Source organism: Salvelinus sp. IW2-2015, linkage group LG23 (genome assembly GCF_002910315.2).
Source record: "Salvelinus sp. IW2-2015 linkage group LG23, ASM291031v2, whole genome shotgun sequence".
Lineage (NCBI taxonomy): Eukaryota > Metazoa > Chordata > Actinopteri > Salmoniformes > Salmonidae > Salvelinus > Salvelinus sp. IW2-2015.
In genome coordinates, this window is record NC_036863.1 from 22,525,397 (window position 1) to 22,552,167 (window position 26,771).

Consider the following 26,771-nt stretch of genomic DNA (forward strand, 5'->3'; position numbering starts at 1 on the left):
CATGTCTTTTCTCATATGGTAAGAAATACAATTTAATAATAGTGAATTGAGAGCATGGCCAAATCATGTCGTTTTGGATGAGAAGCCACAGTAAGAGGGTTTAGATTGCAGGCGGCCRAATAAAGCCGGCAGTGACAGCCAAGTTTAACAGGCCGGGCCAAAGTCATTAACCCAAACTTTTAACTTAAAACATTAATCTTTCTACACAGAAAATTGGCTAGTGTTAACTAGTGTTGATCTTTCAGTGTAACATTTCTAGTGTTGATTCAAGTGTTAAATTAACTCAGCAAAGAGTTGAATTAACAATCAGTGGTGTAAAAGAACACCAGTGTTGGTGTTAATAACAAATGTTGAGCCAAAACCACACCCATCATTAACATATTTCCTAGCATGCTCTATTGCAGGTTATTATTGTTTATATGCTTTAGGTRATGCTATATCTTAGTCTTCCCAACCCTGGCAGTCATTCTGAATGCAGATTGCATGTGAATAAATTGATTGATTAGTTAATCTTATGCTACTCAAATTTAAATAACATTTTTCTAAACAAATCCAATCTGTTAGTTGGAATTATTGCACCTGTTACTGAAATGGTTGTTCCAGTTTAGATGCTTTAGGTAATGCTATATCTTAGTCTCCCCAACCCTGGCAGTCATTCTGAATGCAGGTTGCAGGTGAGTAAATGTTTGTCCAAATGTTGGATATCCCTAGTGATTGGAAACTGAGGCTTTCTGAAGCCTATGGGGCTTTCACCAAATTGTGCCGGAAGACAGATCATTCCTCAAAGCTTTAAACGCAATGCACTTGAGTGACATCTGCTGGTCAAGAAATAAATATCAGCACATTTCAGAATCACCTTTATACGCCAAGTACATTTACACATACCGGAATTTGTCTTAGTGAGAAAGTGCTGCCAGCAATAGACAATATACAAACAGAATACAGACACAGACGTCRTACAGAATATACAATATCAGAACAGTAAACATAAAACTGTTGGGTATAGGCTGATTACAGTGGGAATATATGTCTATATATCTATATATTTGATGTTTATACAGACACTTTTCACCGCTGCATTCATCAAAACGTTGTGGCGCAATGGATAGGTGTGAATTTTTATAAACTAAAGTTAGTAAGAATGTTGGGTTTGCATTCCACATCCTGCTTACCTTTTTTGACTCCTGGTTCACAATTTTTTTCAAAAAATAAAACTGCATCTGTGGTATTGTTTAAGATGCTGAAGACAAAATATTATCATAGGATAAACTAAATTAAACAAATTATTTGAACAACAATTTAACAATGTGCAGATAGTGGGGATACACAGAAAATTATTTTCCAAACTTAGCCAGGATTTGATTCTGCGCCTAAGGTGTCTGATTGCTCCGTATTCCTCGACCCTACCTGCTGAGTTACCGTCCAGGTGCTATGTATTGAAAAAAAGTAAATTGGTAAATAAGGTGTCCAGTAGAGGTCGGTGGTTGAAAGCAACTAGGCTCAAAGTTAGAAATACAATGTAGCCAGTGTTTCAAAGGCTGAGTTTAGACAGGCAAGTCCATTTCTAATCTTTTTTTCACAAATTAGTATTTTGACCAATCAGATCAGCTCTGAAAAAGAACTGATGTGAACCGATCTGATGTGATTGGTCAAAATACCAATTAGTGGGGATTATCATTTGTTTTTCAACAGGACAATGACCCAAAACACACCTCCAGGCTGTTTAAGTGGGAGTGCTGCATCAGATGACCTGGCCTCCACAATCACCCGACCTCAACCCAATTGAGATTGAGATTCTGCGGTCCAACCCAATTGATGAGTTGGACCGCAGAGTTAAGGAAAAGCAGCAAACAGGTGCTCAGCATATGTGGGCTCCTTCACGACTGTTGGAAAAGCATTCCTCATGAAGCTGGTTGAGAGAACGCCAAGAGTGTACAAAGCTGTCATCAAGGCAAAGGGTGGCTACTTTGAAGAATCTCAAATATAAAATATATTTTGATTTGTTTATAACTTTTTTGGTTACTACATGATTCCATATGTGCTATTTCATAGTTTTGATGTCTTCACTATTATTCTACAATGTATAAAATAGTAAAAATAAAGAAAAACCCTGGAATGAGTAGGTGTGTCCACATTTTTGACTGGTACTGTATACAGTGCATTTGGAAAGTATTCAGACCCCTTGACTTTTTCCACATTTTGTTACGTGACAGCCTTATTCTAAAATTAATKAAATTAATTGTTTTCCTCATCAATCTATACACAATACCCCGTAATGACAAAGTGAAAACAGGTTTTTAGAAATTTTTGCAAATGTATTACAAATTAAAAACTGAAATACCTTATTTACATAAGTATTCAGACCCTGAATACTTATGAAATTGAGCTCAGGTGYATCCTGTTCCATTGATCATCCTTGAGATGTTTATACATCTTGATTGGAGTCCACCTGTGGTAAATTCAATTGATTGGACATGATTTGGAAAGGCACACACCTGTCTATATAAGGTCCTACAGTTGACAGTGCATGTCAGAGCAAAAACCAAGCCATGAGGTTGAAGGAATTGTCCGTAGAGCCCCGAGACAGGAATGTGTCGAGGCACAGATCTGGGGAAGGGTACCAAAACATTTCTGCAGCATTGAAGGTCCCCAAGAACCCAGTGGCGTCCATCATTCTTAAATGGAAGAAGTATGGAACCACCAAGACTCTTCCTAGAGCTGAATGCCTGGAAAAACTGAGAAATCAGGGGGAAGGGCCTTGATCAGAGAGATGACCAAGAACCCGATGGTAACTCTGACAGAGCTCCTCTGTGGAGAGGGGAAAACCTTCCAGAAGGGCAACCATCTCTGCAGCACTCCACCAATCAGGCCTTTAAGATAGAGTGGCCAGATGGAAACCACACCTCAGTAAAAGGCACATGAGAGCCCGCTGGGAGTTTGCCAAAAGGCACCTAAAGGACTCTCAGACCATGAGAAACATGATTCTCTGGTCTGATGAAACCAAGATTGCGCTCTTTGGCCTGAATGCCAAGCGTCTGGAGGAAACCTGGCACTTTCCCTACGGTGAAGCATGGTGGTAGCATCATGCTGTGGGGATGTTTTTCAGCGGCAGGGACTGGGAGACTAGTCAGAATCAACGGAAAGATGAACGGAGCAAAGTACAGAGACATCCTTGATGAAAACCTGCTACAGAGCACTCAGGACCTCAGACTGTGGCGAAGGTTCACCYACCAACAGGACAAAGACCCTAAGCACACAGCCAAGACAATGCAGGAGTGGCTTCAGGACAAGTCTCTGAATGTCCTTGAGTGGCCCAGCCAGAGCCTGGTCTTGAACCCAATCGAACACCTCTGGAGAGACCTGAAAGCAGATGTGCAGCGACGCTCCCCATCCAACCTGACAGAGCTTGAGAGGATCTGCAGAGAAGAATGGGAGAAACTCCCCAAATACAGATGTGCCAAGTTTGTAGCTTCATACCCAAGAAGATTCAAGGCTGTAATCGCTGCCAACGGTGCTTCAACAAAGTACTGAGTAAAGGGTATGAAAACTTTTGTAAATGTGATATTTCATATTTCAGCGATATAAATGTGATATTTCAGGTTTCTAAAAACCAGTGTTTGCGTTGTCATTATGGGGTATTGTGTGTAGATTGATGAGGAAAAAATTTAACACATTTTAGAATAAGGCAGTAACGTAACAAAATGTAAGGGGTCTGAATACTTTCCGAATGAACTGTATAAAGAAAATGTGGATCCATAATTCGATAATTACCAATAAAAACTAGAGATGTATAATTTACAATCACTGTTGGGGGAGGGGGAATCTTAATAGGTTCTTTCAAGATTCGATACTAGTGTGGTGCAATTTCAATATACTGTGGATTCCTCTTTTGTGTGGTTCTACGCCCTGAGCTATCTAGATAAAAACAATAACCTTTCAGCAGAGGTTTGTCGCTCTCTGTCCCGCAGTTCCGACACCCTATAAGTTGGTTGAGTAATGTACAAATCTTTAAATGTCATCAATCACGTGATATTATTCTTTTGACACAAGTGACAATACTTTTCTATTGGATCAGACTGCTAAGAAAATGTTTGATATATTTTCTATATATCCCCACTCTGGTTGGATCCCCCCGCCCCAAAATACAAATCACTTTGCAAGAGAGCATAATGTGACTTGCAGGCCTGTTGTGGCCTGTAAACCATGAGTTTCAATTTGAATGAAAACTTATTCGCTTAGGATCTCACTTGGTGATGGCCACAGGACCAAAAATGTATGAATGCAAACAATCATGTCTCTGTCACTAACAAATACAGTCATGGGTTGTAACTCTATAATTAACTCGAAAGGCACACTGGGGAATATGCAAATAAGGCATTACACTAAGCAAAGTTTTAATTAAACACTGTCATCTCCCGTCTGGATTACTGCAACTCGCTGTTGGCTGGGCTCCCTGCCTGTGCCATTAAACCCCTACAACTCATCCAGAACGCCGCAGCCCGTCTGGTGTTCAACCTTCCCAAGTTCTCTCACGTCACCCCGCTCCTCCGCTCTCTCCACTGGCTTCCAGTTGAAGCTCGCATCCGCTACAAGACCATGGTGCTTGCCTACGGAGCTGTGAGGGGAACGGCACCTCCGTACCTTCAGGCTCTGATCAGGCCCTACACCCAAACAAGGGCACTGCGTTCATCCACCTCTGGCCTGCTCGCCTCCCTACTTCTGAGGAAGTACAGTTCCCGCTCAGCCCAGTCAAAACTGTTCGCTGCTCTGGCACCCCAATGGTGGAACAAACTCCCTCACGACGCCAGGTCAGCGGAGTCAATCACCACCTTCCGGAGACACCTGAAACCCCACCTCTTTAAGGAATACCTAGGATAGGATAAAGTAATCCTTCTAACCCCCCCCCCCCCTTAAAAGAGTTAGATGCACTATTGTAAAGTGGTTGTTCCACTGGATATCATAAGGTGAATGCACCAATTTGTAAGTCGCTCTGGATAAGAGCGTCTGCTAAATGACTTAAATGTAAATGAAAAGTGTGGACCCGTATAGACACTGGAATAGTGTTACTTTTAACACTCTCAGAATTGATTCAACAGTGGAGAATTTGTGGTGTGCTGACACCAGAAAGCACACGTCCACACAGAGAGAACCATTGTTAGTAACCCCACTTTTGATCACCTTGAATCCTGCTGAAATGGCCTCCTGTAATTGCTTTGTTTACATTAAGTAATTGTTTGATTAATTAATAACACACAGTCAGTCTCCCGATAATCAGAGTACTCAAGTGTGAGTACTTCATCACAATAATGCACTCTGGTGCATAGCTATCTTTTTAATGAAGATTAGGTTTCAAATCACAGCAGGCCAGGGGACATGCGCCTGAGTGGCTTCTGGACACCATCCAGCATTACCAGCCAGCCAAGCCAGCAGCCAAGAGGTAACAGGGTGCATTGTGAAGGGAAGGCAGCCCCTGGCCCAGCCAGTCTTTAATTTACAGCCATGGGGGGACAGGAGAAGGAGTGATAACAGATTAGTGTCCGGGGCTGGTCAGGCAGGTCAAGTGTCAGAACAACCGTTGGCATCTGAGATGACACAGTGACATAGTCAGTAGCTCACTGCAATCAGTAGAATTACCTTTGAGAGGGAAAGAACCCCCCCCATCTCATTTCCCCACCACACACACGCACGCACGCACGCACGCAAACAAACAAACACACATACATGCGTCCACGCACACGTACYATTTCCATCCCCAACCCCCCCTCTGGAGTTCCAGGAAGTGCTGTCTAATGTTTTCCAGTCAGGTGGATGTGGGGGGGTACAGAGCAGTCAGACAGAAACAATATCAGTCACTCTCTGTCTGTCTGGGGTTTCCTGTTGTACAGGCAGCAACTGGACAGGACATAGCCTGGTGGTCCCAGATCTGTGTATGCTGTCTTGCCAACTCAACACAGGAGTTGGCAAGACAGCACAAACAGATGTGTGACCAGGCTAGACAGGACACGGATGAGGAGTGAGTGGGTAGACTGGAGCTTATCTCTCAGACCCTGGGCTCACACAGGCATTCCACTCCTCTCGCTGGTGCAGAAGAGAGACACAGAGCGGGGTTTCCATGTGCGTCACTACTGTGACACAGCGAATGGAATGGTCAACCAGCATGGTCAGTCAGTCAGCCAGCCAGGATGGAATAGCAAACTCAGTCAGTCAGGGACAGGGGAGGCAGATGTCCGTGCTGACTGGCACAGTCCAGGTAACCCATCATCCAAACCCTCTTTCAAATAATACGAGCATTTGATTGAGCGTGTCTGGAGTGCCATAATATGGACAGGATTTGCATATTTGGGACTTATCCATTGTTTCCATATTGCCAGCAGCCAGACAAATTCAATCAAATTATATTTGAAACCAGGTTTGTCATCCTCACACAAACAATTATCATCATCCTAACTCTTCTAGTAGAAATTAATACCACCGATTAGGAGTTAGCAAAGTCACCATTTAAAGAAACATAGAATCTCAAATTGTGTTCTACTTATTATAGGCTATCTCTATTTGCAATACTATAGTAACTGGACAGATATTCCACTATGGTTCCTGAAAGTCAGATGAYGGTTTAAATTCACACTGGCCAAAACTTAATCTCTTGGTCTCAGGTCTCAAAGAATGGACAGATATTCCACAATAGTTCCTGAATATGAGTTCATGAAAGTAAAAGTTAGACAGAAGGTCTAGCCTAAATGCACTTACACTTACACATTTAGGTTCTACATAATTTCTTGGCCCCAAGGATCCAGGTCCCAAAGACTTTGGGTCAGATTCAGGACATGACATCATAATGTGGAGGACGACGTACAGTATCATTAGAGAGCGGATCTGCAGATCACATCTGATTTAGAGCCCAGAATGTTCTACAATGTCACAAGATACATGTTATGGTTCTACTGTAGCAGCAGGGAATATAGTAAACAGGCAATCATTATTTATGCAGGATTTCAATAAGCCCCCCATTTCCCATAGATTACAGTACACCACTAAAGAGGCACGTCAATTAAAAGGAATCTGTGGTGTAATTGTGGTGTAAAAAGTGGTGTAATTGCATTTGCTGGTGATGGGGGGGGGGGGGGGGGTAAATCAGGTAATGATCTGGATACACAGACAGTTACTATGGAGGGTAAGCCGCAGCAGCAGCAGCACATAACGTTAGTGCTTTGTGAGTGTGTGCTTTGGGGCTGGTTTAGAAATAGTGTACAAAAGTATAGGGTTTAGACTCAAAGGTCTTTGTCTAGCTTTGTATGGGCTTTCCAGACTATTGAGTTTAGGAAATGATTGCATTGGGGAATTGACTGGATATATTATATTATATCTGTAGCTGGGAAAAGTCCAGTATCTGATCCTCACACCCAACAAACCTTTCCCTTGTTCTTTGTGATTATATCTTAATATCTTTACTCCTGTAGATCTTACATGCTGCCATCATGTCTATAGAGGGATTATTACCATAGTACCATAACCTTCCCACCAGAGATTTTGACCAGTGATAATAACCAATGGGCTCAGATCCCCACTCTTCATCTTCAGCAGTGATCCACCACATCCCTGTCAGACCATGGGCCGGACAGTTTGCTTTTCAAGAACCAAACAAGACTGAAAATATTTTACTATGATAGTAAAATCTGGCCACAATGCTGGCCTTTAGGAGTATTTAGATAGTACAATAGTTGCAATAATATGTGCAGTAGATATAAGCTAGAGCATAAAGTCCATACTGTATGTACTGTACAATCAACATGTTTGAGTTGAGCATTAGAGCCTTTTAAAGAGTTTGAGAGGCTTTTTCAATTCTGTTTGCCAGTCTGACAATATTTATGTGAACTAATTTGCTGAAAGAATGGAAGAAGGGAGAGCGTTGGGCATGTCTGGCTGTGAGGGATAAGTAGTAGGGTCAGTGTGGAGAGACAGAGAGTGGATGGAATCGGCCACCACATTGGCTGAGATGATATTTCCCCTCTTGGGGCCGGCCAATAATCCTGCATATAAATAAGGAGAGATGCAGGAGAGAGGGAGGGAGGGMAGAATGGATGGGTTTTGGCTGGGTTAAATGGAGACTGTAAATTGCTCAATGGAGTGGAGGAAAATAAGTAGAGTTACCGTATCTACAGTATGTGATCAAAAAGCTGACTCACAGAGGGTGACATTTTGAGTTGTGATGGTTCGGAAATACTCTGCACGCAGCATATAGAAAAACCATTACTTGATTACACAGAGAAGGGGAATTGCTGCTCTTGCTGTGCCGGAAACAAGTACAAAAACACCAAGAGCAGAATAGCAGCAGGGAAGGAAGGAGGAGTAGAAGTATAGATCCCTGGCTAGTATTCACAACAACCTCTACTGTAAGCAAAAGTGAAATAGCCCATACTCATGTATTCCTGTGTCCAAGTCATTATGGGTAGTGAGTGAGTCCACTGTCAGCAGGTGGCATATCATTCATCAAACACTGCTGAGAAGTGGAAACTTATATCACCTGCAAGTCTGCACTGTCACTGTTGAAATGCGGCACCATGGAAATAGCATGATGTGCTTTGTTGAGGGGAGTTGGAAAGCAGCAGTAGAGTCATTTACAACATTTACATTCAATTACGAAGTTAAGGATGTTCCTTTTGAGGGTATAAACTGAACTAAATGTGCATGCTGCAGAACTCTGCTTTAGGAAGGTACACTTTCTACAAAGGCATACATTTGGTACCTCACATCAGAGCATGAGCACAGCAGATTAGATTTTCTCTCCAGAAATAGCTAAAGGGGACAGCTACAGTTACAGCTAAGACGGCTGGCTATCTGCTAAATCAAAAGTATTGACATCAGATGGTCATTTTTAGAAATCAAGCACTTTTAGCCAAGATACAGCCAGAGCACCACTCGTCAACGGTTCGTTCGGCTTCAGCATCAATCTACAAATCAAAACATCTCAACCTTTCAATTTGATGCTCATATTGGTCACACACATTCTCAGGCTCTGAAAACATCAGCCTTTCTCTATTTCAAATATAAACTAGAGGGGTTGACCTTTTATCCTTGACTTTTACATTTCTCTCATGATCCAAATACACATCCTACATGATTTTGGAAATTATTTTGATATAATTTTTCCTGGAACAATCCCTGGAATCCCTAATATATTTGTGGGTTTTGGATTAAGCTGAGAATGGCAGAGAGATTTCCACACAGAGGACTTAGAAGGTATTACTGAGAAAAAGACTTGTTCACCTCCCTTCCCCACCCTTTCCACAGACGACCAAAAGTCAAACTAATTACATTGTGCAGTAGTGAGGATATCGGCATATGTTGCTAACAGGGGGTGTTTGAAATTAAATGTTTATCACGAGATGAGACAAACAACTTAAAGGGGGGCTGAACTCACAAATTCCGCATGCGTTTTTCTGCTGCTCGTTAAGAAAAAAATAGATTTGCATCTTGAAGGTGTGGTTCGATGTGGGTGTGTTATGATCTCTATATCGTACCATGGCAGTTATAGTTATTTTTCCCTCTTGAGTCACGGTATCAACATTTCGCTCTCAAAAGATCAAAAATTGATCTACACTGAACAAAAATATAAACGCAACACGTAAAGTGTTGGTGCCATGTTTCATGAGCTGAAATAAAAAGATTCCAGACATGTTTCATATGCACAAAAAGCTTATTTCTCTCAAATTGTGCATGGTTTTCTGATGTCAACGTTGTGAACACAGTGCCCCATGGTGGGGTTATGATATGGGCAGGCATAAGCTACGGACAACGAACACAATTGCATTTTATCGATGTCAATTTGAATGCACAGAGATACCGTGATGAGATCCTGAGGCCCATTGTTGTGCCATTCATCCGCCGCCATCACCTCTTGTTTTAGCATGATAATGCACGACCCCACGTCGCAAGGATCTGTACACAATTCCTGGAAGCTGAAAATGTCCCAGTATGGCCTACATACTCACCAGACATGTCACCCAAATGAGACGGGGGGGCTAGAGATTTTTTTTATAATTGACTGATTTCCATATATGGACTGTAGATCAGTAAAATCTTTGAGATTGTTGCATGGTTCATTTATATTTTAAATATACACTACCGTTCAAAAGTTTGGGGTCACTTAGAAATGTCCTCGTTTTTCAAAGAAAAGCAAWTTTTTTGTCCATTAAAATAACATCAAATTGATCAGAAATAGAGCATAGACATGGTTAATGTTGTAAATGACTATTGTAGCTGGAAACGGATGATTTTCAAAAATGGAATATCGACATAGGCATACAGAGGCCCATTATCAGCAACCATCACTCCTGTGTTCCAATGGCACGTAGTGTTAGCTAATCCAAGTTTATAATTTTAAAAGGCTAATTGATCATTAGAAAACCCTTTTGCAATTATGTTAGCACAGGTGAAAACTGTTGTTCTAATTAAAGAAGCAATAAAACTGGCCTTCGTTAGACTAGTTGAGTATCTGGAGCATCAGCATTTGTGGGTTCGATTACAGGCTCAAAATGGCCAGAAACAAAGAACTTTCTTATGAAACTCGTCAGTCTATTCTTGTTCTGAGAAATTAAGGCTATTCCATGCGAGCAATTGCCAAGAAACTGGAGGTCTCATATAATGCTGTGTACTACTCCCTTCACAGAACAGTGCAAAATGTCTCTAACCAGAATAGAAAGAGGAGTGGGAGGCCCCGGTGCACAACTGAGCAAGCGGACAAGTACATTAAAGTGTCTAGTTTGAGAAACAGACACCTCACAAGTTCTCAACTGGCAGCTTCATTAAATAGTATCCGCAAAACACCAGTCTCAATGTCAACAGTGAAGAGGCGACTCCGGGATGCTGGCCTTCTAGGCAGAGTTGCAAAGAAAACGCCATATCTCAGACTGGCCAATAAAGATAAACGATTAAGATGGGCAAAATAACACAGACACTGGACAGAGGAACTCCTAGAAGGCCAGGCCCTGTTATCCCAGTAATAATGCCATGCATTACACCTGGGTAGAAAACACTTAAATTTGCTCAACTTCCCATTGGCTCAACTTACCCAAAGGCAAACATTGTTGACTATATTAGCCCACACAGTTACAAGGATGCACTTTTTTAGGACCCTGTATTGAATCTTATAGAGACCCCAACTGATGTATACAGATGCAGGATCTTAATGTGATCACTCAACCCCACTGCAATTGTCGCGACCTTGACTTTGAATACCATAACACAATAAATACATTTGAGTTGGTGGAAATCGTTTTTTTGGACCTAACTTGCTCACCACTTTTTCCATATTCCATGTCTTCTTTCACAGATTCCATGAAATTATGACCTCTTCCTAAATATTTGGTAAAATGATTAATTTTGTGTATGRTTTCCTGGAAACAAAGGTGGCTCAACTTACCCCTCACTCTCCACTACTGGGTATGAGCCCATGTTTCATCACACACAAACAGGACATTGAAACACACCTTGCTTTGCAAACACAGAACACATAGAATATCTCTGTGTTTACAGTCCTGTACTGGCTGCTCCCTGGTAACTGCAGTGGTGGAAACTAGAAAGCCTCACTGGTGACACTTCCAGACCTGGGTTCAAATACTATTTGAAATCTTAAAAAAAAAAAAATTGTCCTGGAGCGCCAGATGGGTAGGGTTTGCAGTTTTGGCATTATTTTATTGACCCATTAAGCCAGGTAAGGTCAATCAAACACAGATAACGTATTTACAATTATTATGAATAGTATTTGAACGAAGGTTTACCTACTACCTCTGGGTACAGCAACTCACTGAGACTCCTCTTTTTGTCCTGTTTCCTGAATCCTGATGTTGGTCTGTCTCCAATGAGAATATTTATGTAACAAAATAGTGCTGTGGCTGCAGATTCCTCTTGTCTTTCTTTCCACATTCTTTGGTGTTTTGCTAATGCTCATCGTGTCATGGTCTGACTCTGCCCAGCTCTTGAGGAGTATCCACCAGGTGCAATGGATCTCAACAAATTCACAAACATTTCTGCAAACAAATTAGATATTGATGTCAAAACCAATGAACGTATTGTTTATTAATTAAGAGAGAGGCTTTCAGTTGTCAATGTCAACATGACATTCTGGGAATTATGCTACATCTAACATAGTGGCTGTAGTTTCTACAAGCCAGCACATTATGGTTGGGTTTGACACGATAGTGTAAAAAAGGGCAGGCCTATAAGTCTAAGCACTTTCTATGGGTGAGTCAGCAAAACGGATGGACAGACAAACAGTACAGTAAATGTCATAATGAGAGGTATCCCTCCCAGTGAAAGGAGGAATGTGAGAGACAATGCCTTGAATGTATTAAAGCAGCCCAGCTGTCAGGGAGGTGTGGTGTGGGAATTCTGCTGATGGGGATGTGCACACACACACAAACATAACTTCGCCCAAGAAGCCAGCAGCATGTTGCCGCCCATCTACAGTTGATACCTGAACACTCTCTCTCTCTCTCTCTCTCTCTCTCTCTCTCTCTCTCTCTCTCTCTCTCTCTCTCTCTGCTTTCCTTCTTCTCTCTCTCTCTCTCTCTCTCTCTCTCTCTCTCTCTCTCTCTCTCTCTCTCTCTCTCTCTCTCTCTCTCTCTCTCTCTCTCTCTCTCTCTCTCTCTCTCTCTCTCTCTCTCTCTCTCTCTCTCTCTCTTCTCTCTCTGTAGTATGTATGTATGTATGTATGTATGTATGTATGTATGTATGTATGTATAACACATACCGTATTATACACAAAGTGTACAAAACATGACCTAGGCTGGCCAGGTGATTCCAGGTGAAAGCTATGATCCCTTATTGATGTCACTTGTTAGCATTGGAGTCAACATGGGCCAGCATCCCTGTGGAACGCTTTCAACACCTTGTAGAGTCCATTCCCAGGCGAATTGAGGCTGTTCTGAGGGCAAAAGGGGGTGCAACTCAATATTAGGAAGGTATTCCTAATGTTTTGTACACTCAGTGAGCATATAAAGGTAAAAGGGTGAATTATTTTCAATATTTCGCTCTTTTGTATAAACTATTCAAATACAATTTAGCCTATATCAAAACAAGCATATCTGGGAAAAATACACAGCCCGAAAACTTCAAAGTACAACATCGATTCTTCCTTCTACCTTCCATCCTATACACCCTGTACACTCTTCCTTAAAATACCAAATCTATCCAAGCCTCGCCCTCATAAACATAAGGAGCTATCCATCCTCTGCCAGCAGCCCCAGGAGCCCACCCAACCCACTCTGCTCTTGTTTTATACTTAGTGTATACTGAATGTGATAAGTCTACTATTGTGAAAGTGTCAGGTCAGGAACAGACGTTTATCAGAACAATAAGAACGGTACATGTACTTTCTCATCAGACACTGCAATTCCCTGAGAGACAAAGCCTGTGTTATCACAGTCTGATTAGTTTGGTTACGTAGTGTAGTTTCGGATGAGGAATCTTTTCCTGTGGGTTGTTGTTGTGTGTCCTGAGAAAGTCTCTCCAGCACTGTGTGTAGTAGACTGTCTAGCCTATCGCTCTCCTTCACTGAAACTTCTGATGCCCAAGTGTGAGCAAAGACAACAAAAAGTCATGTTGTTCCAGTGACCACCATTGTTATTGCTGCATTGATATCAGACAAAAACACTCCAGAACTATCAAATGCTTCTCTGCTTTCCCAACATTCTGGCAGCTTTTCCTGCATTACCACTACCTCCAAACATCCTGGCCATGCGGGCAAGAAATCCACAGGACCGTGCAAGCTCACTATCCTTTTTTGAGCATGAGAAACGCTCTAACCCTCTCTCTTTCTTTCTCCCTCTCTCTCTGACTCCCCCTCTCACCTCACTTGACAAACATCTTGCCAGTCGCCACAGTTCACCATGGACGGGGCTTTTATTCTGCCTCCAGACGGCTCTGGTTTACATGGAGTCGGATCTGAAAATAGGCTCACTGTTCTGTGTTCAGCCATAATATTTCACTGAATAGGTCATCAGAGTATCTGCTGAGCGTGGGCACTGGGCCATTCTCTCAGTGTGTAGAGCGTTGGACCACAGTCAGAAGGAGAGAGTGGAGAGCCAATATGTAGTGGTGGTTTGATTAGATAAGAAAACATTATCTTCTAATGAGGAAAGTCTTTGTGCAGCAAACAGACAAGATAGGCTAATCAACCTGGTGAGAAATAGATTAAAATCCTCCTCTCGGTCCTTGATCAAATCCTTCTGTCATCAATTGCTTTATCCTCTCCTCTGCAGACTTCTGAACATCCTGACAAATCAGCCCATTTAGTGATCAATTCTCATTAACTATATGAATGTTTTTTCAATTGGATGGGGCAATGGATGTATGAGAATAATAACAGCATGATTGATAAACTTTACAGTAGACCGCTTCAAATTATAATAAGGATCTTTATGGGATCGAACAGAGCATGTGTGCGTGTGTGTGTGTGTGTATACATACAGTATCAGTCAAAAGTTTGGACACACCTACTCATTCAAGGGTTCTTCTTTATTTTTTACTATTTTCTACATTGTAGAATAATAGTGAAGACATCAAAACTATGAAATCACATGGAATAATGTAGCAACCCAAAAAGTGTTAAACAAATCAAAATATATTTTATAATTTAGATTCTTCAAAGTAGCCACCCTTTGCCTTTGCACACTCTTGGCATTCTCTCAACCAGCTTCACTTGGAATGCTTTTCCAACAGTCTTGAAGGAGTTCCCACATATGCTGAGCACTTGTTGCTTTTCCTTCACTCTGCGGTCCGAATCATCCCAAACCATCTCAATTGGGTTGAGGTCGGGGGATTGTGGAGGCCAGGTCATCTGATGCAGCACTCCATCACTCTCCTTCTTGGTCAATTAGCCCTTACGCAACCTGGAGGTGTGTTGGGTCATTGTCGTGTTGAAAAACAAATGACAGTCCCACTAAGCGCAAACCAGATGGGATGGTGTATCGCTGCAGAATGCTGTTGTAGCCATGCTGGTTAAGTGTACCTTGAATTCTAAATAAATCACAGACAGTGTCACCAGCAAAGCACCCCCACACCTTCACACCTCCTCCTCCATGCTTCACTATGGGAAACACACACGAGGAGATCATCTGTTCACCTACTCTGCGTCTCACAAAGACATGGAGGTTGGAACCAAAAGTCTCAAATTTGGACTAATTAGACCATAGGACAGATTTCCATCGGTCTAATGTCCATTGCTCATGTTTCTTGGCCGAAGCAAGTATTTTCTTCTTATTGCTGTCCTTTAGTAGTGGTTTATTTGCAGCAATTCGACCACAAAGGCCTGGTTTTATCACCAAAGCCCCAAACACTACCCACCACTGCGACCTGTATGCTCTCGTTGGCTGGCCCTCACTATATATCCGTCGCCAAACCCACTGGCTCCAGGTCATCTATAAGTCTTTGCTAGGTAAAGCCCCGCCTTATCTCAGCTCACTGGTCACCATAGCAACACCCAACCATAGCACACGCTCCAGCAGGTATATTGCACTAGTCATCCCAAACCCAACACTTCCTTTGGCCGCCTTTCCTTCCAGTTCTCTGCGGACAATGACTGGAACGAATTGCAAAAGTCTTATATCTCCCTCTCTAACTTTAAGCATCAGCTGTCAGAGCAGCTTACCGATCACTGTACCTGTACACAGCCAATCTGTAAATAGCACACCTGACTACCTCATCCCCATATCATTACTTACSCTCTTGCTCTTTTGCACCCCAGTATCTCTACTTGCACATCATCATCAGCACATCTATCACTCCAGTATTAATGCTAAATTGTAATTATTTCACCTCTATGTTCTATTTATTGCCTTACCTCCCTACTCTTCTACATTTGCACACACTGTACATAGATTTTTCTATTTATTTTTCTTTCTATAGTGTTATTGACTGTACGTTTGTTTATGTGTAAGTCTGTATTGTTGTTTTTGTCACACTGCTTTGCTTTATCTTGGCCAGGACGCAGTTGTAAATGAGAACTTGTTCTCAACTGGCCTACCTGGTTAAATAAAGGTGAAATAAATAAAATAATTAACGGAGTCTCCTCTGAACAGTTGATGTTGAGATGTGTCTGTTACTTGAGCTCTGTGAAGCATTTATTTGGGCTGCAATTTCTGAGGCTGGTAACTCCAATGAACTCTGGGTCTTCCTTTCCTGTGACGGTCCTCATGAGAGCCAGTTTCATCATAGCGCTTGATGGTTTTTCCAACTGCACTTGAAGAGACTTTCAAAGTTCTTGACATTTTCCGGATTGACTGACCTTCATGTCTTAAAATATTGATGGACTATCGTTTCTATTTGCTTATTTGAGCTGTTCTTGCCATAATATGGACTTGGTCTTTTACCAAATAGGGCTATCTTCTGTATACCTTGTCACAACACAACTGATTTGCTCAAACGCATTAAGGAAAGAAATTCCACAAATTAACTTTTAACAAGGCATACCTGTTAACTGAAATGCATTCTAGGTGACAGCAAAGCTGCCATCAAGGGAAAGGGTGGCTACTTTGAAGAATCTGATTTGTTTAACACTTTTTTGGTTACTACATGATTCCATGTGTGTTATTTTATACTTTTGATGTCTTCACTATTATTCTACAATGTAGAAAATAGTGAAATATAAAGAAAAACCCTTGAATAAGTAGGCGTGTCCAAACCTTTGACTGGTACTGTATGTGTAAAGGAGTGTAAATTACTCTTCCTAGCCTGGTATTGAAAACCTTATATTGTGATGGATCGTACAGTGAAATTACTGTGATTGCTGATACATTACACTGTAACGAACCAACTAAAGAGGAGTGATCATTACTCTGGTTATTAAAGACTTCCCAGAATTAGTCCTAATGTAATCACAGATAAACCATCTGTTTCGATTCTAAACTCCATCAGAAGGAGATGGTAAAGATGAAACAATCAAACACTGTTTCCAGTGCCTGATCCATTAAGGCCAGTTTCTCTTCTTTAGTAGCCTAATCTCAGAACCCATAACCAATCCTGCGCTAGCTAGCTAACTAGATTACATTTTTTCATCAAAGTTCATCACGAGAGATTACTCCTCTAGTTACTTCACTGAACATCAGGCCCACAACCTGTATCTGTGGATCCATATCAAACATAGTCATGGTCAGTTGATGACACTTTACATTTGATGTAATCTGTGTGTGACTCCATTGAGGATAGTTACGCCCTCACTCAACTCTCCAACCCTATCATCTTAAAATAACCTCTATCTATGGCTTCATATCAAACATAGTCATGGTCAATTTATAATAACAACACATTTGATATGTAGCCTAGTGTGTGTGACTCCACTGAGGATAGTAAAGCTCTCTGGCAGTACTAGTGATTCTTGGCCAGTGTATATTAAGAATACTTTACCCTCAGAACAGCCTCAATTCGTTGGGACATGAACTCTACAAGATGTCGAAAGCGTTCCACAGTTGTGCCAAGTTGGCTGGATGTCCTTTGGATAGTGGATCATTCTTGATACACACAGGAAACTGTTGAGCATGAAAAATCCAGCAGTGTTGCAGTTCTTGACACAAACTGGTGCGTCTGGCACTTACTACCATACCCCTTTTAAAGGCACTTCAATCTTTTTTCTTGCCATTCCCCTCTGAATGTCACACATAAACAATCCATGTCTCAATTGTCACAAGGCTTAAAAATCCTTCTTTAACCCGTCTCCTCCCCTTCACCTACACTGATTGCAGTTGATTTAACAAGTGATATCAATAGGGATCATAGCTTTTATCTGGATTCACCTGGTCAGTCTATGTCATGGAAAGAGCTTAATGTTTTGTACACTGTATATGAAACATACTGTACGTGATACAAATACTTGACAGATGACAGATGCTACCCAAGGAGGCTGTAATTGGATGATGTTTAGCCTCATATGAACTGTACACACACACACACACACACGAGTGCGCACACGCGCATGCACACACATACATTCTGATGGAGGAAAACACAGTGTCAGACAGACAGCAGGAAGTGACAGCATAGATGGATCACACCACAGGGCTGATGGGACGCCTTCCAGTTGTTCTAGAGGACAAGTCACCCTGAGGAGCTTGAGGACACCTCATCTCACTGTGTGTTCAGTACAGAGGACTCATGTCTGAACTGGTTTTTACCCCAAATTTGGCCGATATAAATCTACAGTAATAAGAACAGCAGTTATGAAATCCTCAGTGACAAAACTCAAATGACTTCATTGATGTCTTCATTATGCCTTGGCCAGAAACCAAATCCTAAATGAAAACAACAAAAACACCTACATGATATGTGAACAACAATATAGTCTGTGTGTGAAATAGCCAATGCTCTCCCTCATTTGAGCGACCTGTTCGAGAGCAGTATAGTAGAGAAATGTGTGTGACAGGAACCAAGAGTCTAATCTCTCCTGCTGGCATGCAGCAGCTATACTGTAGCCTCCGAATCAGAGCCTGCCGTGCTATCTCACACCACACACACTACCGCTCCGAAATGACACGACAACACTCACTAACCGATAACGCTACACTGTGTGGTGTGGGCTGTGGCCTCACTGGCTGCCTGCCTGGCTTTTCTCTATTGCCTGCTTGGCCACACTGTGACTGACACAGGGACTTCACTGGCTGCACACACTGGGTGGAAAGAGATCCGGCTACAAACAGAGGCACTCCCACACACACACTACTAAACACATACATGCACACACAAAGATGCGTACGCAGCACATACACACACACACCTCTTTGTCAGCTGTGCAACAAGTTATTTTACACTAGAGGCAATGAGCCCACAGAGAGGAGCTGATAATGCAGATATGCTGTTCATGGATAGGACAGAGATAGGACACAACCTGAGAGGAACATTTGTTGATGAGAGAACAGAAAGAAGCAATATGAAAGAGAGACAGAGATACCAATGGTTTCTCTGACTAATGTGAAGTTAAAGGCTGCTAAATGAAGTTAACAGAGACTTTGAAATGTAAATGTATTAAGCAGTCTATCCTTAGGGCAGCAGAGAGAGAGAGAGACAGAGAGAGGAGAGGCGAGAGAGAGATAGAAACGCAAGCATCTCCCGTGACTGTGCCTYAAAACCAAATGTTTTTCTGGCCCACCACTCCACCCTGGACTTGAACAGCCTCTATGACCAGGTCCACCTCTACAAGGCAGCAGTGCCCACCTTTGCCCGGACTCTAAAGGACATCGCTCTCAAACGCAGCCCCAACACTTCACACAGGAGCAACAGATCAATAGACACCCCACCAGAACCAGGAGGACACCCTCCCAAGACCCCCCCCTGGACCTACACCACCCCCCACATCAACCATGCCCACACCCAATTTAGCCCCCTCAGATCAGACCTATGCCACTCCCGCCCACCCCATGACCCCACCCCGCAAAGAGGGCATCAACATGGAAGTCACACATACGCCCAGGTAGTGAGCGGCAAACAGGCCCAACCCCCACTTTACACTCGCCCAAGCCAACGACATGTACCAGATGCTCAGCAGGCTCTGCTCACACTTACTGGCCTGAGGCCAAACCACACGGCCAACAACATTGGACACTTTATGAAACAAAAGCCTTCACTATATCATCCTGAATATCAAGGCCTGAGGTCATCTGCTTTGTGCCTAAAGAGACAGGAACCCGACTTCACGCAAAGAAAGTCGGTAATGCAGACATTGTCATCCTGCAAGAATACTTGTGAGAGGTGAGACGGGACCCACTGGTTTGCCTCTTAGGTTACAGAGTAAACTGGTAGTCCCATCCACCAAACTACCATTGGTTGTGTGGTGAAGAGCATGTAAGCTGTAGGCGATGTGGTGGTGTACATGTAGTAAGTTTGTGCATGTAGCAGGCCAGACTTGACGCTCGCCCGCTCCATTGTAAGCACTAAATCTAGTCAGGAGTTTAGCAGTTCTACATTTGGCCTAGATAATTCAATAGGAAATTATGGGCTCAACACGAGCAGAATTGCTCTGCTGTGTGTGACTCTTATCTATCCCTCGCCGTACGTCATGAATCCCCTACTACATTTTATGAAGACGCTTCCTAATCGATTCGCTGAATGAGGCAAATGCGCTATAATTTCCGTAGGCCCGCAAGGTATGTTCGTTGCTCACGCCTATATAATGCCGAGACACTGTGTGACAAATAACTCGTTACAGCCATGCGTCTAGCTGACACTATTGGTATTCAAGCACATCTCCCTCTCCATCTGAGAAGACAGGCGATAGACTCAGCCCAATGGTGCCGTCCCCGCCATATGATCACGCCCCCTTAGCTTCACACATCGCATCCTATCACTCACCCTCTATTACCAACAAAATAACGTGCATACTCACAAACCTGGCTCTCTTGTTAGCCTCTTCCGGCAAAACAGTTCTTTGGAACATTTTTACGCACCTAAATCAAAGTGAGCTACTTGATAGGTACTACATCACTATGTGATAAGGAATTCACCAATATCCGACTCAAAATCTACTTTGTCAGCAGTACAGCACACTCGTAGACTACCATTTATCACTAGAAGCCTTTCAAACAGCAACTCCAGAGAACTAACTCATTCAAGAATGTTCCGAATTCACAGTTCATACCCACTAGATTTCACCACATTAAGACCACAGCAACATATCACCAGGTCTACTGGAACAGAGCAATCAATATCACGAGGCATCAAGACCAAAGAACAGTAGCAACATTAAGAATTGTCATATCAATGATGGCAAGGAAATTGCGTATCATATGGGAACAAATCTACCAAAAAAATCTAAAATTAATAAGAAACTAACATAACAGACAAATTCTGGAATCTCTTTTATACAAACTTTTCCCTGCAATGTGGTTTTTATAATCACCTCTTTCCACCTAGCAACTAGTGATGCACGTTTATATCGTTCGCGAGTCACACGTCACAAATTCTCTGCTAACGACTATGATATCATACGATGCCTCTCCACTTCCTAATCTAAACATTAAGGAGATATATAACATAAAGAAAACCGAAGGATATTAGTTTATTCGACGTTCTTTGACAGTGGAAATTCTGTGTGATGTTGACGAAATAATCTGAGGTTAGATCTTCGAAATAATTCTGTAAAGAATTTGATATAAGATATGAGGAAGAGCTTGTCAGCACACGATACACACCTCAGAGACTCCGTGTAAAAGGCCAGAGTCGGCCTTGCACTAATATGATGCTGTCATCCACTGCAAAACAATACATAGAATTTCTGAGCACTACGCGAGCATTCTCGATAAGCCCAACGCCACGTCACATTCTCAGCTCCTGCCAACATAGTCTAAGAAACCGACAGACTTCCCTATACGCATTTTGTCTCAAATCCCCTGCTTATAACAGCTAGATATACATAACCTACACACCACTGTTAAAGCTCCTCTATGTTTTACTGCTATCCACAATATATGCGATTATCATGTTGATAGTGTAAACTTTCGACTTTCTTCCAATGCTTTTTGTACTCCTATTACACCAAAAGAGTCAAGAAGAAGCATAATAATCTATTGTATATCTATTGATCTAAGATACATTTAATCCTTGGAATGCACTTTAAAGTGATCTCACTTAAACCCACTTGTTCTTCCGAGATATCTCTTCTGAATCGGAGTGTGTTTGATCAAGGACAAAATAACAGACCCCCCCTCCAGAACCATCTCAAACTAATGCGCTTACGTCTTGCTGTCGATGGTATACGTTACTTCGCATAGATATAATATTAGTCCTTAATTTATATTGAGAACATAACAGGAATCTCCCCATTTTGACGTTATATCTAAAAATAACTCTCTCAGCTATCATCCTCTTCTCTAGGCGAATCTTTGACTAATCTTTACCCACAGTTGGACAACCGAAGGCGATACTAGATCACCCTCAGACTCTCCTGATCAAATTACAATTGTGAGTGTGATATACCGTGTAACATCTGGACCCCCAATCTCTACTGTCAGACACTTACCTGTCGGAAATATCGGCCCATCAACGAGTCAACCTTGGATATCATACTCCCTGAATTCTGTTTAGTCATTTATCTCCAGCATCACTCCGATACTACTTCTTCCTCATATGAAAAACAATTACTGAAGCATAACTGTGTCATATGTGGTGCTTGGTTATACCGCCAAACCCCCAATTAACTCGTCACAAACAGCATACAATGATACACGTACGCCAAACTGTACATCCTACCCTAATATAACCGAATACGAATAACCAATATTTAGCACAAAGGCACAAGTTTGCTGCCTAACTTTGTGTATTTCAGAAAGTTCCTTCGTATCTCCTAATTAGGTCGATGGAGCGGATCTGCTAATTAATCAAATATGATGCGATTTCTTGCTATTGTCCTTAGATCTTCACCCGACTTTGTTGGAATACGTGAGTGGCTGATGTTAGGAGAACGTTATGGTAGGGAGATAAATAATGATCTGATTTGTCGATTTGTTATTAAAGAATCCCAATTGTCCACAAACAACCAAGTTGGTCCTGATTAAGAAATTTCAAGAGTACACACACATTTCTTCACACAGCGTTCCGGCTGGACTAAGATGTACTTACTAGCGGTAACACCACCTCTCTTCTTCCTCATATTATCTGAATGAATATTCTATCCACTTCACATTCCGCCAAGGTGCATTAGATATCCAGTCGTCGCATCAAACCATTCGCTTGACTGCTCCTTCGTTACTAGCAGAACGACCAGTTCAGATTACGAGTAAATCAGACTCTCACCTATGACTTCGATCAGCATCCATCGAGTTTTGTCTTTTAATAGTAGCTCACATCTCATACCTAAGTGTAATAGCCCTTCGCCGTACTTCTAGACGCAGCACCTATCTTAGCTTGCACAGATTCTGTCAGACCTGCCTGACAGTAAATCTGTCAGTAAGACCCAAAATAATGGTGTTCCAAAAAAGTCCAGTCGCCGGACACAAATTCCACTAGACACCGTTGCCTAGAGCACACAAAAAACTATACATACCTCGGCCTACACAGGTAACTTCCACAAAGCTGTGAACGATCTGGAGAACAAGGCAAGAAGGCATTCTTTGCCATCAAAAAGAACAATAAATTTCAACATACCAATTAGGATCTGGCTAAAAATACTTGAATCAGTCATAGAGCCCATTGCCTTTATGTTGTGGAGTCTGGGTCGTCACCAACCAAGATTTCACAAAATGGGACAACCCAAATTGAGACTTGCATGCAGAATTCTGCAAAATATCCTCCTGTACAACGTAGAACACCAAATAATGCATGCAAGAGCAGAATTAGGCGATACCACTAATTATCAAAATCCAGAAAAGAGCCGTTAAATCTTTCAACCACCTAAAAGGAAGCGATTCCCAAACCTTCCATAACAAAGCAATCACCTACAGAGAGATGAACTGAAGAAGTCCCCTAAGAAGCTGGTCCTGGGGCTCTGTTCACAAAACACCCCACAGAGCCCCAGGACAACAGCACAATTAGACCAACCAAATCATGAGAAAACAAAAGATAATTACTTGACACATTGAAAGAATTAACAAACAAACAAGCAAACTAGAATGCTATTTGGCCCTAAACAGAGATTACACAGTGGCAGAATACCTGACCACTGTGACTGACCCAAACTTAAGGAAAGCTTTGACTATGTACAGATCAGTGAGTATACCTTGCTATTGAGGAAAGGCCGCCGTAGGCAGACATGGCTCTCAAGAGAAGACAGGCTATGTGCTCACTGCCCACAAAATGAGGTGGAAACTGAGGCTCACTTCCTAACCCCTAAACCTCAATGTATGACCATATTAGAACACATATTCCCTCAGATCACACAGAGTCCACAAAGAATTCGAAACAAATCCAATTTTGATAAACTCCCATATCTACGGGTGAAATTCCACAGTGTGCCATCACACAGCAAGATTTGTGACTGTTGCCACAAGAAAGGGCAACCAAGTGAAGAACAAACACCATTGTAAATACACCCATATTTATGTTTATTTATTTTAACTGTGTGCTTTAACCATTTATACATTGCTACAACACTGTTATATATATAATATGCATTTGTAATGTCTTTATTGCTTTGAAACTTCTGTATGTGTAATGTTTACTGTTAATTTTTATTGTTTATTTCACTTTTGTATATTATCTACCTCACTTGCTTTGGCATGTTAACACATGTTTCCCATGCCAATAAAGCCCCTTGAATTGAATTGAATTGATAGAGAGAGAAGCTGCATGGGACAGCGATACCATCTCCACTGGCTGATTCCCTGCCTGCCTCTGACAGAGAGGAAGCTGCTGGAGATTAAAACACACTCAGCACTTTTCATGTCCAGATATCGTGAACCACAACACACACATCGCACATCTCACGCAACGCACGCACGCACGCACACAGCACGCATCCATCGCACGCACGGCAGCACTACGCACGCAGCACCACGCCTCACGCCACACCACACACACACACACACACACACACCTACACACACACACACACACACACATCACACCCACAACACACACACACACACACAAACACACACACACACCACACACACACACACACACTACTAGTCAATGAATATCCTTCTTCTTATTAGAATCTGAGTAATAAGAGAAGAAGGGCCAAGTAAACCTACAGTACAAACAGAGCCACTGGCACTGTACAGCTCTATATGTCTGATAATTAACCTTTAAATGGGATTTTCTGACATGGCATCAGATTCATAACTAAGCTATTTGGCAATGCATGGCTTTGTTTGCCTCTCACATCAATAGAGCAAAGAGGGACAGAGAGGGGGGGGGGAAGAGAGAGAGAGAGTGAGTGAAAGATATACTGATGAAGTGAATAAATAGCCTCAGTGATGGAGAGAGTAGTGGTGAGTGAACAGAGCTAAGCTGGCATACGATACAGTACGGTAAGGTAGCAGACCTGACTCAGGTTCCTCCAGCCTACCCGCCTGGTTCCCCATGCTGGTTCGGTCCGCAGGTCTACTCACTCTCCACCCCAGGAAGGACTAATCCAAGAACCCCGGCCGCGGGGGAGGCGGCTTTGCTCAGAGAAACTCTCTATCTTACAATATGTAGTCTCAGTCTGATCTCCCGGCAGAGATAAATACAGGAGACACAAATAATATCCCCTCCTTCCTTTCTCTCTCTTCTCTCCAGCTCTTCCTGAGGCTGAGTGAGTGGAGGCAGACTGTCCCGCTGCCTGTGTGTGCTCAGTCCTCCAGGCTGGTGACAGTATGACACACTGGCAGAGCGGTGTGGGCTTCATTAGCCCTGTGACGGCTGGAATCAGCACAGAGGAGGAGTGGCTTCTCCAGGCCACACACACACACACACACACACAGGTCCTCCTTCTCTGCTCCTCCTCCTTCCCTGTCTCACAGACTCTCCCAGAGCTGTTCTACACTCTCTCGATCACAGTAGAGCAGAAATGACTGCTGCTTTTTAACACAGTGTACTGTACCTCAACAAAGTAATCATCTCTTTCTGGTACAGTATAATGAAAGATAGAGAGACTGATGGAGAAGGAAGAGAGGAAGGAAAAATAAGGAGGAAGAAAAGGACGTTTTGTCTTGTTGGCAGAGACTGACAGCAGAGCTCTCTCTTCTCTTCCCTTTCATGTTAACTCTCCTGACCTCATCCGTCCAGCAGAGAGAAGGATCACCGATTAGCTGGAGCTAACTCTTAACACACGCATACATGCAGTATCTTTCTCCCCCTTTCACATACACGCATTCATGTGCACACACAAAATCACACACACTGCCAGTGTTTTCATAGCAAGACTCTGCATTACTGGGGGGCTGTTTTGGGGTGAGTGTTTATGAAAACGGTGGGGAGTTGTGTGTGAGGGGAGGGCGATGCAGTGGGGGTGGGATGAGAGGATAGCTTGTTTTTTCCCCCTCTCCCTCATTCACAATGTATGTGTCTGAAATATTCATGATGATAAAAGCCAAAGTAGGAGAAATAAAGTCGGGAGTGAATTAATGTGTCATCTCCGGTTGGATTGGTCCTTTTTGAGCGACGCGACTTTAAGGCAACCTCTCTTTCTCTCTCCCTCCATCTTTCAGTGCCTCCCTCTCTGTCACTATGTGTGTGATTGTATGTGTGCCTTTGTCTTTCTCTCTCTCCTATTTTATTATGCTATTAAAGTTATAAGAGCCTCTATCTGTTGCAACATTAAGCATTTTGAAAAATCTCATGAAGGGCGTAATAGTTTAGAAAGTCTAAGAGATGCTGCGGTGGTGCCTCCTCCTCCTCTTCTTCTTCCTTCTCCTCATCATTCTCCTCCTGCTTCTCCTCCTCCTTCAGTGTTCTCTACTGATCCTCTCTCCTGTCTGAGCCCATCACTGCAGAACCACCCTCGATAAACAAACATAGCTCTAATCCAGTTAAGAATGTCCTCCTCGCCACAGGAGGCCCATTTCTATGGCCTCCAAGAAACATCTAGAAGAATTTCAGTATTTGGGGGTTGCTTGGGGCACAGTCTTCTCATGACATACAGTGGGGAGAAGAAGTATTTGATACACTGCCGATTTTGCAGGTTTTCCTACTTACAAAGCATGTAGAGGTCTGTAATTTTTATCATAGGTACACTTCAACTGTGAGAGACGGAATCTAAAACAAAAATCCAGAAAATCACATTGTAATGATTTTTAAGTAAATAATTTGCATTTTATTGCATGACATAAGTATTTGATACATCAGAAAAGCAGAACTTAATATTTGGT

At 42.4% G+C, this 26,771-nt stretch overlaps 1 protein-coding gene across 3 annotated transcripts in view; it reads right to left on the bottom strand.

Annotated features, from left to right (window-relative positions):
- The window catches only part of LOC111950672 (cytospin-B-like), a 183,089-nt gene that overhangs the window by 85,608 nt on the left and 70,710 nt on the right, over window positions 1-26,771 (bottom strand). Inside the window, exon 1 of one of the 3 annotated variants that reach the window (XM_023968449.2) lies at window positions 24,965-25,284. The exons of the other annotated variants lie outside the window; for them this stretch is intronic. Within the exon in view, the coding sequence (XP_023824217.1) occupies window positions 24,965-25,004 (40 nt within the window). The 5' untranslated portion in view covers window positions 25,005-25,284. Of the gene's footprint in view, window positions 1-24,964; window positions 25,285-26,771 lie in introns of those variants that run through there. 3 annotated transcript variants of the gene reach the window in all.